The sequence below is a fragment of the Alexandromys fortis genome, unplaced genomic scaffold (assembly GCF_014885135.2).
Source record: "Alexandromys fortis isolate MF-2015 unplaced genomic scaffold, M_Fortis_MF-2015_v1.1 scaffold_111, whole genome shotgun sequence".
In the NCBI taxonomy this organism is placed as follows: Eukaryota; Metazoa; Chordata; class Mammalia; order Rodentia; family Cricetidae; genus Alexandromys; species Alexandromys fortis.
In genome coordinates this window covers 1,047,832-1,060,369 of record NW_026067996.1, presented here as the reverse complement: position 1 = coordinate 1,060,369, position 12,538 = coordinate 1,047,832, and the positions used below count along the sequence as shown (strand labels likewise).

The 12,538-nt window shown below is 53.5% G+C and overlaps 1 protein-coding gene across 2 annotated transcripts in view; it reads right to left on the bottom strand.

Moving 5' to 3' along the window:
• Window positions 1-11,069, bottom strand: part of Fbln2 (fibulin 2) — a 63,248-nt gene extending 52,179 nt beyond the window's left edge. For both annotated transcript variants that reach the window (XM_050160318.1, XM_050160319.1), the window contains exon 1: window positions 10,974-11,069. In XM_050160318.1, the coding sequence (XP_050016275.1) occupies window positions 10,974-11,011 (38 nt within the window). In that variant the 5' untranslated portion in view covers window positions 11,012-11,069. The remainder of the gene's footprint in view (window positions 1-10,973) is intronic.
• Window positions 11,070-12,538: the final 1,469 nt, after the last annotated feature.

Sequence of the window (12,538 nt, the reverse complement as noted above, 5' to 3'; positions counted from 1 at the left end):
AGCTGTCTCCCAGAATCCCCTTAGCCGGCTCTGCAAACCTCTGTGGGACACAAAGGATGGATCTGACCTGCACACTGCCCATCTAAGAACAGCTCCTAAATTGCCCTCTAGGGCCCACGGCACGCAACTCAGCACTTCCATTTCCTTTGCAACAGTGACGGATATCAAGTCAGTCAGAGCCCACAGGACCCAGCTCAGGGGACACAGTGGGAACGAACTCTCTCTACCACCCTGTATGAGGCATCAAGGGTCCCTGAAGTCACTCTGTCCTCAGAAGGAGACTGAAGACACTGGAGCAAGTTTGGCTCAAAGGAAGGAAGGGAGGAGGGAGGAGCGGAGAGGGAGAGGGAGGGAAGAAAGGAAGAAGAAAGGAAGGGAGGGAAGGAGGGAGGGAGGGAGGGAGGGAGGGAGGGAGGGAGGGAGGGAAAAAGAGAAAGAGGCATGGGCACAGCTGCTGGGCACCTCCACTAGCTACACCTAAAGCTAACTGAAAAGCCAAACTTGTAATGAGCTAACCCAAGCTAACTTGGACCAGGCTGTCCCTGGAACCCAAGTCTTAACATACAGGCATATTCTGTGGAGACAGGGACTGGCCAGTCCCTGCCCCTCCCCCATAAAATGAAAACCTCAAGGATCACTTTGTAAGCACACATCCTTCTTCCCCACCCATCTCTCCCAAGCTGTCTCCCTCTGGGGCCCTCCAAAGAACCAATTCCCACCAAACTGAAAGATTCTTCCTGATTCCCTTCTTATCATTACCCCAACCTGAGATACCTTTCCTCTGAAACTGCAGCCTCTAATCCCATTCCATGATTAAGATCAAGTCTAGAGGGTTAGGAAGTGGATAAAAGGAGAGGAAGTAGCTAGGTAGTGGGTAGATGGAGGCATGGAGGAGTGACTGGGTGGAGGGAGGGAGGGAGGGAGGGATGGGTGGATGGATGGATGGATGGGTGGATGGAAAGTGGATGAACAGGTGGATATATGGTTAGTAGGCGGGCGAATGGGTGGGTGTATGGATATATGAGTGGAAGGGTAGATGGGTAGATGGGCATATGGGAAGGTGGCTGGGTGGTTGGGTAAACGGATAAGTGAATGACTGGACAGGTAGATAGGTAAATGTATAGGTGGAAAGATGGTTTGATGGGGAGATGAATGTGTCAGTGGATGGGTAAGAATTAGAAGGAAGATGGATGGGTGAAAAGGTGGGTTAATGGACACATGAACTTAGAAAATGGCTAAGTAAGTAGGTACTGGTGAGAAGAGCGTGGGGAGCTGGGTAGATGGGTTGTTGGTGGATGGAGGGCAGATGGCTGGGAAGGTAGACTGATGGGGGTATCAGTAAGTTGGTGGGTGGCAGTTGAGCGGATGAGTAGATGGAGGACAGAGTGGGTAGTGGCTGGGTGGGTGAGGAGACGGAGGACGAAGGTGGGTGGAAGGTGGGGGCATCAGCACAGGATGAATGGAGTCACGGGCCAGTAGACAGTGACTGTATGAAGAGTCAGGCTTGCCCATGAAAGTCACAGACCAAGGGAAGTCGTGAGTCAGAGTTCTTCATTTCCACCATACAGCCCCGACCAAGCCCCAGGGCTCCACAGCTGGCCAGCACCTCAGACAGCTCCCTGCCCTGGGGACCAGAACCAGAGAGCAGGCCCTGGAGTCCGACTAGCCTGGTGGAGATCCTAGCAGAGTGAGTTCCCCTGCTGTGTGTCCACAGGTGAGAGGCTGTACCTCTCTGAACTCAGTCTCCTGCCTGTTGCATGAGAACACCAGTGTCCTCACAGGAGACTGAGAATGAAACGAAAAGCCTTTTGACAGAGGCCAGCGTGAGGCAGCACAGACAGGGCCCCTCAAAATTTCCATCCTATTAAAAGATTGTTTTAAAAATTGCTCCAGGCCTTGAAAGTGGAATGTGCCTCCCCCTCCTCCCATTATAAAACCAAGAAAATCCTAAAATCTAAAGCAGACACAGACAGCACAAGGGAAGACCTCGCTGCCCACTCTCCACTGTGGCATCGGACGCCAGAAGCCACACAAGGCTGGAAATCAGTGCGGTTCACCATTCTGGCAGGCAAGAGTCAAAAGCAAATTCAAACATCCCTAGATGCAGAAAACGAGCAATAAAATCCAACACTTTGGGATTCAAATCTCTGAGAATGGCTAGCCCATCTCTTTGTAGACAACGAGGTGACCTTTGGGGGATAGGGCTGGAGGGAGCAGTGGCCATAAACACGGCCCCATAGTCTCTCACAGCGGTTTTGTCTTTCCTTCTTCCTCAAGGCCTTTCTGGGGTAAACATGAAGATTCTTTTCCAGGGTCACGTGTGCATATATAGCCACACATGTGATGGCCTCCCCTCACCTGGCCACTTCCCACCTCTCCTAAGTACGAACCAGCTCTCCCACCCTGGCTGTGGAGCATAGCCACTCCCCCAACCCCAACTTGCCCCGCTTCCCTCTGCCAGACCATACAGCCTTCAGGGTCCTTCAGTGACTGACTGGCACTCTGCACCCATCTTCCCCAGCTGCCATCACAGCTGGATGGAGATGTCAGCCAAGGGAGAGGGCAGCTGGCCTCTTCAACTCCCAAGGGCCTTTGCCAAGCAACAATTTATTGGCACAAACCTGGAATTTGTGTATTTCTCAAGACTGCCAGAGAACAGGTGGTATGCGAAAACCAGCAAGATCTGGTCCCAGCCATGGTACAACCACCAGACCAAGAGTCTGAGAAACCCCACCCCACCTTGCACCCTACCGACACAGTCAGCAATCATGGCTGAAGCAGAGACAAAGGATCAAGACCAAGCAGGGTGCTCCTGACGATAGGGCTGAAAATCAAATCCATGGGTGCTGGGCAGTTCGAAAGCAGGTGACCCAGGGCCCCAGCAATACTCTCCCCTGCAGAAGAATCCAGCCACTGCAACCTCTCTGCAACCCGAAGAACGCAATCATCTTAACTGTAGAAGACTGCCTAAGGGACCCAGGAACAGAGGGTGTGTGTGTGTGTGTGTGTGTGTGTGTGTGTGTGTGTGAGAGAGAGAGAGAGAGAGAGAGAGAGAGAGAGAGAGAGAGAGAGCCTGTATTGGGTGTAGGAATGTGTACTTTGTGTGAGAACACTGCTTGAACATAACTGTTTTTGTTAGTGCCAATGAGTGTGCATGTCTGTATATAGGAAAGAATGGGGGATACCTCCATGGCTAAGTGCACTTGCTATTCTTCCAGAAGATTCAAGTTTCATTCCTAACATCCACATCAGGTAACTCACAAACCTGTAACACCAGATCTGACACCTCTGGAGTTACATGCATGGACACAGGAACACAATAATTAATAGTAATAATAACTCTTAGAAGGAGGGAGTGTGTATATGGATGCATGTGACTATGGATGTGTGTTCCTGTGTTTTCTTGTGTGCATATGCCTATGTGCATGTCAGGGACTGGAGTGTATTGGCAAGTTGTTCTTTACAAGACATTCTATGTACCAAGACTGCCTGCCCTGATGCCCTGATCCCTGGGTCTCAGGAGGACCTCTCCTTCCTCACTGACCACCTGCCCTGATGCCCTGATCCCTGGGTCTCAGGAGGACCTCTCCTTCCTCACTGCATCCTCTCTTCACCTCCCTGACTCACCTCACTGTCCTGGGATCCATTCTCAGAATAGGGTTAGACCCATGGGAATAGCAAGGAGGGTACTCAAGGGTTCTCTGATGTGTTTCCCAGTGGAGAAAACCCTAAAACCACAACTTTCTGAATTTCTTTTTTTTATTTATTAAAGATTTCTGTCTCTTCCCCACCGCCTCCCCTTTCCCTCCCCCTCCCCCTCCCTTGTCAGCCCAAAGAGCAATCAGGGTTCTCTGCCCTGTGGGAAGTCCAAGGACCACCCACCTCCATCCAGGTCTAGTAAGGTGAGCATCCAAACTGCCTAGGCTCCCACAAAGCCAATACGTGCAGTAGGATCAAAACCCATTGCCATTGTTCTTGAGGTCTCAGTAGTCCTCATTGTCCGCTATGTTCAGCGAGACCGGTTTTAACCCAGGCTTTTTCAGACCCAGGCCAGCTGGCCTTGGTGAGTTCCCGATAGAACATCTCCATTGTCTCAGTGTGTGGATGCACCCCTCGCAGTCCTGAGTTCTTTGCTCGTGCTCTCTCTCCTTCTGCTCCTGATTTGGACCTTGAGATTTTTCTGAATTTCTTGAATGCTCCCTTAGATAAAAGTCAAGACTGGAGCTGAGTGGTGGTGGCACACGCCTTTAATCCCAGCACTCGGGAGGCAGAAGCAGGCGGATCTCTGAGTTTGAGGCCAGCCTGGTCTACAAGAGCTAGTTCCAAGACAGACTCCAAAGCTACAGAGAAACTCTGTCTCAAAAATAAAAAAAGAAAGTCAGGGCTGGACATTCAGGCTGGGGGAGTCACAGGTAAGGGAGGATGGACTCTGGGGGCACCAAGAGCTGGGAAGCAGGACCACAGGCCAAAAGTCAACTTGGCAAAGACACCTCAGCAACCAAAGGAGTGACAGGTGCCAAGAGAGAAGCTGCCACTGTGTGCTGCTCACATGCCCAGCGTGTGTTTCGGGAGGGGTGCACGGATTGTGACCTCCTTCCATCTCCATCTGCCTCTGGGAGGGGACTGTCACTCAACCACTCCCCAGATGGAGACTCAGGCTGGAAGAGATAACGTGTGGCTAAGGCCAAAGGCAAGTGACCAGCCAGTCTTCATCCTCACACTCCGATACACAGCCTGGCCCTCCTCACACCCCAGAGCTTCTTTCCACATGCAAGCCATCCTTGCACAAGCAAAAGCAGGTCCCAAAGGTGCTGTCCTCACCTCAGAGATGAGCCACCTGAGGCCCAAAGGGAAGAGAGACCTGGGGGGATCGGGTCTGCCTCAAGCAATGTCCTCTCACAGGTGCAGCATGAGTGCTCAGTGCCCCAGCCCCCACCTCCTGAGGCTCCCACCATCCCCTTGGCCTCTGCCCAGTGCTGGGGTGGCACCATTTCCTCACCAGCTGGAAGACGTGGGTGGAGACCCTAGCCAAGGACAATACAGTCAGGCTCCCACCCCAAGGAAGGAAACAACCTCCCCTAGACCTGCACTTTCTCTGCAGCAATCAGCCTGCATGCAGAGGCATTTCTGAACCCTTTCCAAGTTACAGTAATTTCGAGGACAATGGCTGTAAATGACGCACAGCCTGACCCTCAAGGCACCCTGGAAAAGGACATGCCAAAAGGAGGCCTGTAGCACCTCACCACCGAGAACATGGAGGTGGACAGAGCTGACTCCAGTCCATTCTTCTTCCTTAGTGTGACTGCAAGCAGGCACAGACCCTCTCAGAGCCTTGATCTACCTGTCCTGTCACCTCAAGAGTTCTGGCTTTGTCCTTCCTGTGTTTAGAGTTTCTGAAGTGCCTGTCCCTGGTCCGTTTCTCAAAACTGAGAGTTCTCTATTCCCAAGGTTCTACCTCCCTCTCGTGATCAATCCACTCGCCAAGAGGAAGCATGCTTTTTCAAGGCCCCAGTGTCTCTCATTCTCCCTTTCCATCAAAATGGTGCCCCCCCCCACATGCCCAGGAAGCTTCCCAGCTCCCCTGAGGTTCGGCTGAATGTAGCTGCCTCCTGGCTCAGCTTCGGAGGCCTCTGAACTCCCGTCACTCCAGACTGTGTACCTAAATTGTGAGTGCCGCACCCCAGAGCCCTCGAGACTGCCACGAGAGATATCCAACTCCCTCTGTGCACCTTCCCCAGCAAGGAAGCCTGGGGAGCAAACTTAGGAGCCCCAACTCCAGCAAGCACCTCCATGGATATTCCCACAAAGTGCCCACTAGATTCTCAACTGTCTCTAAGTGTGGCCACAGTTTCCACTGCTCCCATTGAGCCCCCGTCCCAGTCTCCACTCACCTCTTCAGTATACAGAGTATTCTGTACATTAAACTGAATTTCCCCACTGCCAGGTTCGAGCCTTTTGGGAGGGTATAACATACAGAGGGGCTTTCAGGCCTCGGGAGGAGAGCTGGACCACTGTGAACCCAGATGATACAAGGATCCTAATCAATGGATCTATCATCAGGGGACCCCTGGGTCTTGTACCAGCCTCCACTTTCCCCCACTCTACTTCTATACAGCAGGGATCTCAGCACCTCCACCTTCAGTTGAACCCAGAGTCTCATCACTTCTCATTTTCAACCTGACCATTTTGGTCCTAGCTCCAACTTCCAATTGTAGTAGTAGGCAGGCGATAACCTGATTGGGGGGAGGGGGGATAGCCCTGATGTCACCTCCAGCCTGCTGTCCTGATTGCAGCCATGGGGATCTTTCATTTCAACCAGACCACCCTAAGCCATCAGAATCCCCTAGCAGTGCGGCACCTCCAGTGGCCATCCTTTCCCATCTGCACGACTATCCACCTTGATAAGTTATGGGGTGGGGAGGGGTCTCATCCTATAGCTGGTTCTGGTCACTTGTTCCTGACATATCTCTGTGTTAATGTCTCTCCTGGTATCAGTACCCAGGGTGGGGTCCCTAATGTTAAGCCCACCCTCAGACCCTGTTCTAGGCAACCTCCTATGCTCCTCTGCTCACATGGATATGTGCACCACCTGCCTCTGGTCTGCATCTCCCACCAGGTCAAGCTCTGTGATGTGGAGGATGTGGCCTGGACCACTGCATGATCCTCAGGACTCAGTGGTACTCGGTGAACACCTGCTGGATGAAGGTCTTCTCTGACAAAGCTGAGAATGGAAGGAAACTGAGGCTCGGAGGCTGAGTGAGCCAATAGGCCTAAATAAGTGCGATATTTGGATAGAAGAGCTGTGAACCTCCTATGAGGCCAAACAGGCTCTTTCTGCACCAGCTTCTTCCCATGCGAGAGTGGGGTCTGAGCCGGTCCCCTGAGTTGGGCTATGTACCTAAGATCAAATGAGGACACATGCTCCCAATGAAATGCCAAATGCCCATTCCAGACAGCCCCCGGGGGACTAACCAGGAGTGCACACCCCAGGAAAGGAGAGAGGAAAGGAGAGGGAGAGAGGAGGGAGGGAGAGAGGGGAGGGATTTCCTTTTGCTCACTGGCTGGACTTTGCAAAGCGTGACTTTGGCACCATATAATGTAATCTCTGTGGAAACTTTCCCAGGTCGTGCCAGGGAGAAGTCGGTCTGTTCCACGAGGTCATGAGCAGAGGGATATGGACACCAGCCCTCACTCACAAGCAAACACCCGTTCGCTGATGGCTTTCAGCTCTGTGTGATGTTCAGAGGTTTATTATCCGTGTCACTCGGGGTGGCTCTCATGGTTAAACACACTAACCACACGCTCAACTACTAGTCAACACCCCAGTCTCTCCTGCATGTTCTGAGCCCACCTCGCCAACAAGGCTCAAAACTCCAGATACAACAAGGCACACAGTAGGGTGTCTCACCTCTCTTGCACTGACATCCCATGCCTTTCCCCTCAGGGTAGTGGCTGCTCCACACACAGGCCCCTGTATGTGTATTCTGATCTTACGCAAGGCAGCATGGCAACACAAGAGGCAGTTCTTCGTTATTATCTTCCAGCAAACCTTCTAGATCTTTCCACATAGCCTTCCCTCTGTTTCATCTCACGGGAAGCTTGGTGTGCCCACTAGGCCTGACTCTGAGGAGGCTCAGCGGCCATAAGGCACCATTCTGCGGAGGCACAAAGCCTCTGGAACCCAAACACTTCCCAAGCATCTTTACAGGAACCTGCATCTTGGGGATTCCTGATCTAAAACTTTCAGGAACTTCCAGGGCATATTGGCACACTTCTTTAATTGGAACACTAAGGAGGCAGAGGCAGGCACATCTCTGGGAGTTCAAGGTCAACCTGGTCTACATAGTGAGTTGAGGCCAGACAGAGCTACATAGTAAGACTTTGTTTCAGAAAGCAAAATAAAACAAACAAACAAACAAAAAACTCCCAGGAAATTCCAAACTGTTGCGCACCTCACACCTCCTCTGTCCCTACAACCTCCTCCCCACAAAAGCTCCTCCTCTTCCCTTTTTCTGCTTCACAGGCATCAGGGGGACTCTTACCCTAGGCCCCTTTCACTAACTGTTACCATGGCTACCACATTTCAGTTTAGAGAGTCCTCCTCAAAGATCCTTCTGCTCAACCCCTAAGCCTAGGCGAAAAGGTAAGATCTAGGCCAGCCCCGCTATATATCAAGACTGCCCCACACATGTGCACAGGCGCGTGCACACACACACACACACACACACACACACACACACACAGCTGCATGGGAATACACACAGCACATGTTTCACCCACCCCTGCCCCCAGGAGCTCTACACCCACACCTGGCCGGGACAAAACGTTAGCCAGTCGCCCCATCTCCACTTCCTCACTACATGCTCACAAGTGCTAGAAGATTCCAGACATCTCTACCATACAAAAGAGAAGGCTGAAGCCCAGGAAAGGGTGAGGCCCAGGCGGGCAGGGGGCAGCCTGGCTCTAGACCTGCTAAGGGAGGCCAGTGGCTGCTCCCTCCCCATGTTCCATGAGCCACGGACAGGCAGCCACAGGTCACAGGTGTGCTCAGCACACCTGAAATCAGCCACATACAGAGGACGAGTATGGAAGGCCACAGAAATTTCAGCTTAGAATAACACATTGGTCACCACACCCTGCGCTACCCATCCGGCAGCCTGCAGGAACGTGAGCGTGGCTTGCCTGGTATCCTGAGTCCCCGCTCTGTGTGACATCTCATTCGCCGAGGCCAGCTGGGGGAATACTAAGAAGAATGGCTCGGAGCCTAGCTTCTAACTCTACAGTGCCAGGCCAGCAGACGTCCGAGGGGAGGCAGCTGAGCAGTGCCACGGGTGTGCCCAAACTTTGTGCTCTCCACCTGGTGGCCACAGGAATCACAGCGAAGGGGACTGTCACACTCATCAGATAGGGTCCTGTGGGCCAGGCTGTGTGTAACCTCACCCCTGAGCTCCGTCCACCATGATCCTAAGGAGCAGTTCCCTCTCCTTAGTCATGCGGGAACATTTGTCAGGCTCCTACTGTGTGTCAGCACGGGTGAGACTTGGGAAGCTCCAGAGTCACCGATGGCAAGGTCCCCTTTCTCAGGGTTCAGTGCTGGAAGGGCAGAGAGCTTTGTCTGTTCCAGCCTTGCTTGCTGAACTCTCTCTGAGCCCCCCCTTCTCTGTGTGTCAATCAGAACCAATATGGCCTCAGAGAGTGCCTCTCAGGATCTAAGAAGAAATGAATGCTATGTGAGGCCTACCTCAGGTCTGGCAGGAGCTCTGAACTCCCTCCAGTGGGGACACCAGGCCATCACCCCCACAGACCAGCACCAACTGTCTACCCCATCACAAGGATCCCCTGTAGACCCGAGCCATGGACACTCCCACCTCTAGTGACCAAGGTCCTGGATGGTGGAAGACTCACTGAAGGCTTCCTGCCATGGCAGAGCCTGGGACCACCCTCAAGGTAGTCAAGGGATCACATGCAAAGGGTCCCAGAGAAAACAGGCCCCTAAAGGTCAGACAGGAGCCCATAAGGAAGGCCTGGTGGGGACTGCACCCAAAGGTGCACATGGCCCGTCCCTAAGGATAGCAGACAATCAGCACTGGTTGAAGCAAGCCACAAAAGCATATGAATCCTGAGCCACCGGAGCTTGTGTTTTTCAAGAAAAGACGGAAATCCAGGCTTTTCTGTGAAAGCTGCCAGTTAGTAAATGCTGGCAGCTAATTCGATTTTTAAAAACAATAATAGCATGTTGAGAGCCAAGCAAAACATGCAGAGCCAGTCATGGCTGGGGCTGGCCGGTCTGTGTCTCAAGACAGAGGCTTTCCACATATTAGATGGTGGGGTGGGCGGGAAGTCAAGGAGTACCTGCCCTTGGCAACACCTTCCATCCTGCCTTTTCTCTTGGGGGTCCTGCACCCCCCCACCCTTGGCACCTCAGGAAGGTGAGGCCCTGAGCTCCCGTCATTCCTTCACAAATATGCATCAGCTACAGCCAGTGCCAAGCCCAGGGAGCCCTCTGCTGCCGCCAAAGCCATCCAGCCTCTCCTGGGGGGCCTAGTTCACCACCCTCTGAGCAACATTCACTCACACCACAGACTCCTTTGTGTCTCTCTGAACTGTCCCAGGACACCCGCCAGCTCAGATCAACTTCTGACTGGCCTGAGTGCCCATCATCACAAAGCAGATGGGCAAGATCTCAGGACAGCAGGGGAGGAAGACATGACACCGTTGCCTAGGAAACGAGGGTGATGGAGAGAACCAAAGGGCTGTGAGGAGCCAGGCCCACCCCTGAAGACTGAGCCCCTTCTGGGCCCCCCACAGCCACCCGGGCCACAGTAAGTGTGAGCCAACAATAACACGAGCAGACACCCTCCTTTCCCACTCAGCTAAGGCCCCCACTTACCAGGAGAACCACAGATGCTAGGGACTATGATGCTGTCTGTGCACCTGAATGTGGGGACCCTCTGTGTCCTCAGGCCGGCGTGGGAGATGTGTGTGAAACAGTGGATGGCGCTAAGCATGCCACAACAACCGGTGTTGGACCAAACTTGATATGGGTGTTGGAAGCACAAGTGTGTAACACGTCACATTTGCGTGTCTGAGGGATGCCTGAACGGCAGGCTGGTGTGCGTGAAAGCACAGCATGCAGAGGGATGGATGCGGGAGGGGAGAGTTGAGTTTGCACAGCCCCTGCGTGAGAGATTCTGGACTAGGGGTTGGGGTGGTGGCCTGTGCCTCTGCAGAGCTTGCAGTAACTTCTGTTAGTGTAAGTGTGAGTGTGTGTGTGGCAGTGTGTGACTGCAGGTGGGGTGGTGCCAGACTGAGAGGCCCAGTCTTCCCTGCTCTGGTGGTGGTGGGGGGTGATCCTGGGAGACCCCGAGGGACAAGGCTGGGGGTTGGAAGGCCAGAGGGATGCAGCCAGGGGTCAAGGCAAGATGACCGACCAGGAGGGAGCGCGGCGTGGACACCCAGGGCCCCCTACTCACCCGGTGCTCTGTGCTGTGCTGCGCCGCCGTCTGTCCATCCGTGGACCCGCCGTCGGTGAATCCAGAGCCCGGGTTGCGCGCGGCGCGGGGCGGGGAAGAGCGGGACTAGCCAGGCCTTGAGGCCCCGCCCCACAGGTCCCGCCTCAGGGCGGGGCCTCGGCTTTTGCCAAGAGATCTTCGTCCAGCCCCTGGCTCAACCCGCGCCGGGCTTTCTTGTCCCGGTCTCTGAGCCCCCTCTCGGCACCCCGTCTCGGCAGCACGTTTCTGCATCCTGGCTACACTTTGACTCTTAGATGTCTCAGCACTGCGCCGCTCCTTCAACTTCTTCTGGACCCAACTCCCTCGAGCATGCTGTGATGCCCAGAGGTGCCCAGGCACAAAGCTGCCCAGAGGCAGGCCTGCAGAAACTAGGCAAGGGTGCACCCACACCTCAGTTCTCCACAGTCTAGGTCACCCTGCCCTTTTTCCAGCCTAGTTGTGTTGCATGTACATGGTATACCTTGGCCAGTACCCTTGACCCCTGTAGGTAGAGAGATGTGGAGAACCCTATTATCCACAGCATAGGGCGCAACAGGCGGTCAACACACGTCAAGTAATAAACTCCAAACATACCATTCCTGGGTCCTTGTCTCCCCACCCCTCAAACGAGGCAGGTATCCTGGTTGCCACTGTCCACTCTGAGCAAGCCCAGGGTCTATGCATGATAGGAAGCTGACAGTGAGCCTCACCCAGCCTGCCTCAGCTTCCATCTGAACTTGACAGGCCTTCTTCCGCGGGTCCTTTGCAGAAAGGCCTCTCTCAGGCAGGGCCTTTGCATGTGCTGTTACACTCTGCCTGAAAACTTCTCTCCCAGGAGCCCAGGGCTGGCTCTTTCTCCCTTTGAGATATAGCTACAACATCCTCACTTCCCTTCCCTGAGACCCCATCAGAGCCACTGTGTCCTGCTACTTGGCTCTATTCTCTCCCTGGCTACCTTTCTGAGATTAATTTATGAATGATAAATCATAACTTAGCTGCTAAGAATTCTAACACATGCAGCTGTGTGAACTTGGGCAAGTCACTTCGCTCTGAGCTTTGACTGACCTCCTCAACTGTAAATTGAACAAAAAGATATCAAAGCCTACAGCAGGAGTTGAGCTGAAATCCCAAAGGGGTGTGCTCAACCATCTTATGAGAATACACAGCAGATGGCCAAAAGCAAGAATGCAGCAAGTGTGGACTCTTTCCCCACCACAGGTCCGAGATCCCGTGTTCAGGGAGGAGAGACAAACAGGCAAAATTCAGGCTCAGGCTGCAGACAAGGAGCCAGGGCCTGGCTGTCTTTCCTCCAGATAAAGCAGAGGTTGTTTCCCACCTCGGTCATTTGAGCCAGAGATGTGGCTCGCCTAGAGCCTGCCAGGACTCTTATCTGCAGGCTAAGTCTGCATCACCCATCAGGAATTTGGGGCCGGGGCTTGGCTGACACAGAGTTGAAGGAAGTTATAGGCTGATAAGGCCCAGACAGAGTGTCACAGGGGGCAGAGGTGTTATTCACACCAGTGCCAATCTCTTGGCCTCCCCGGGCA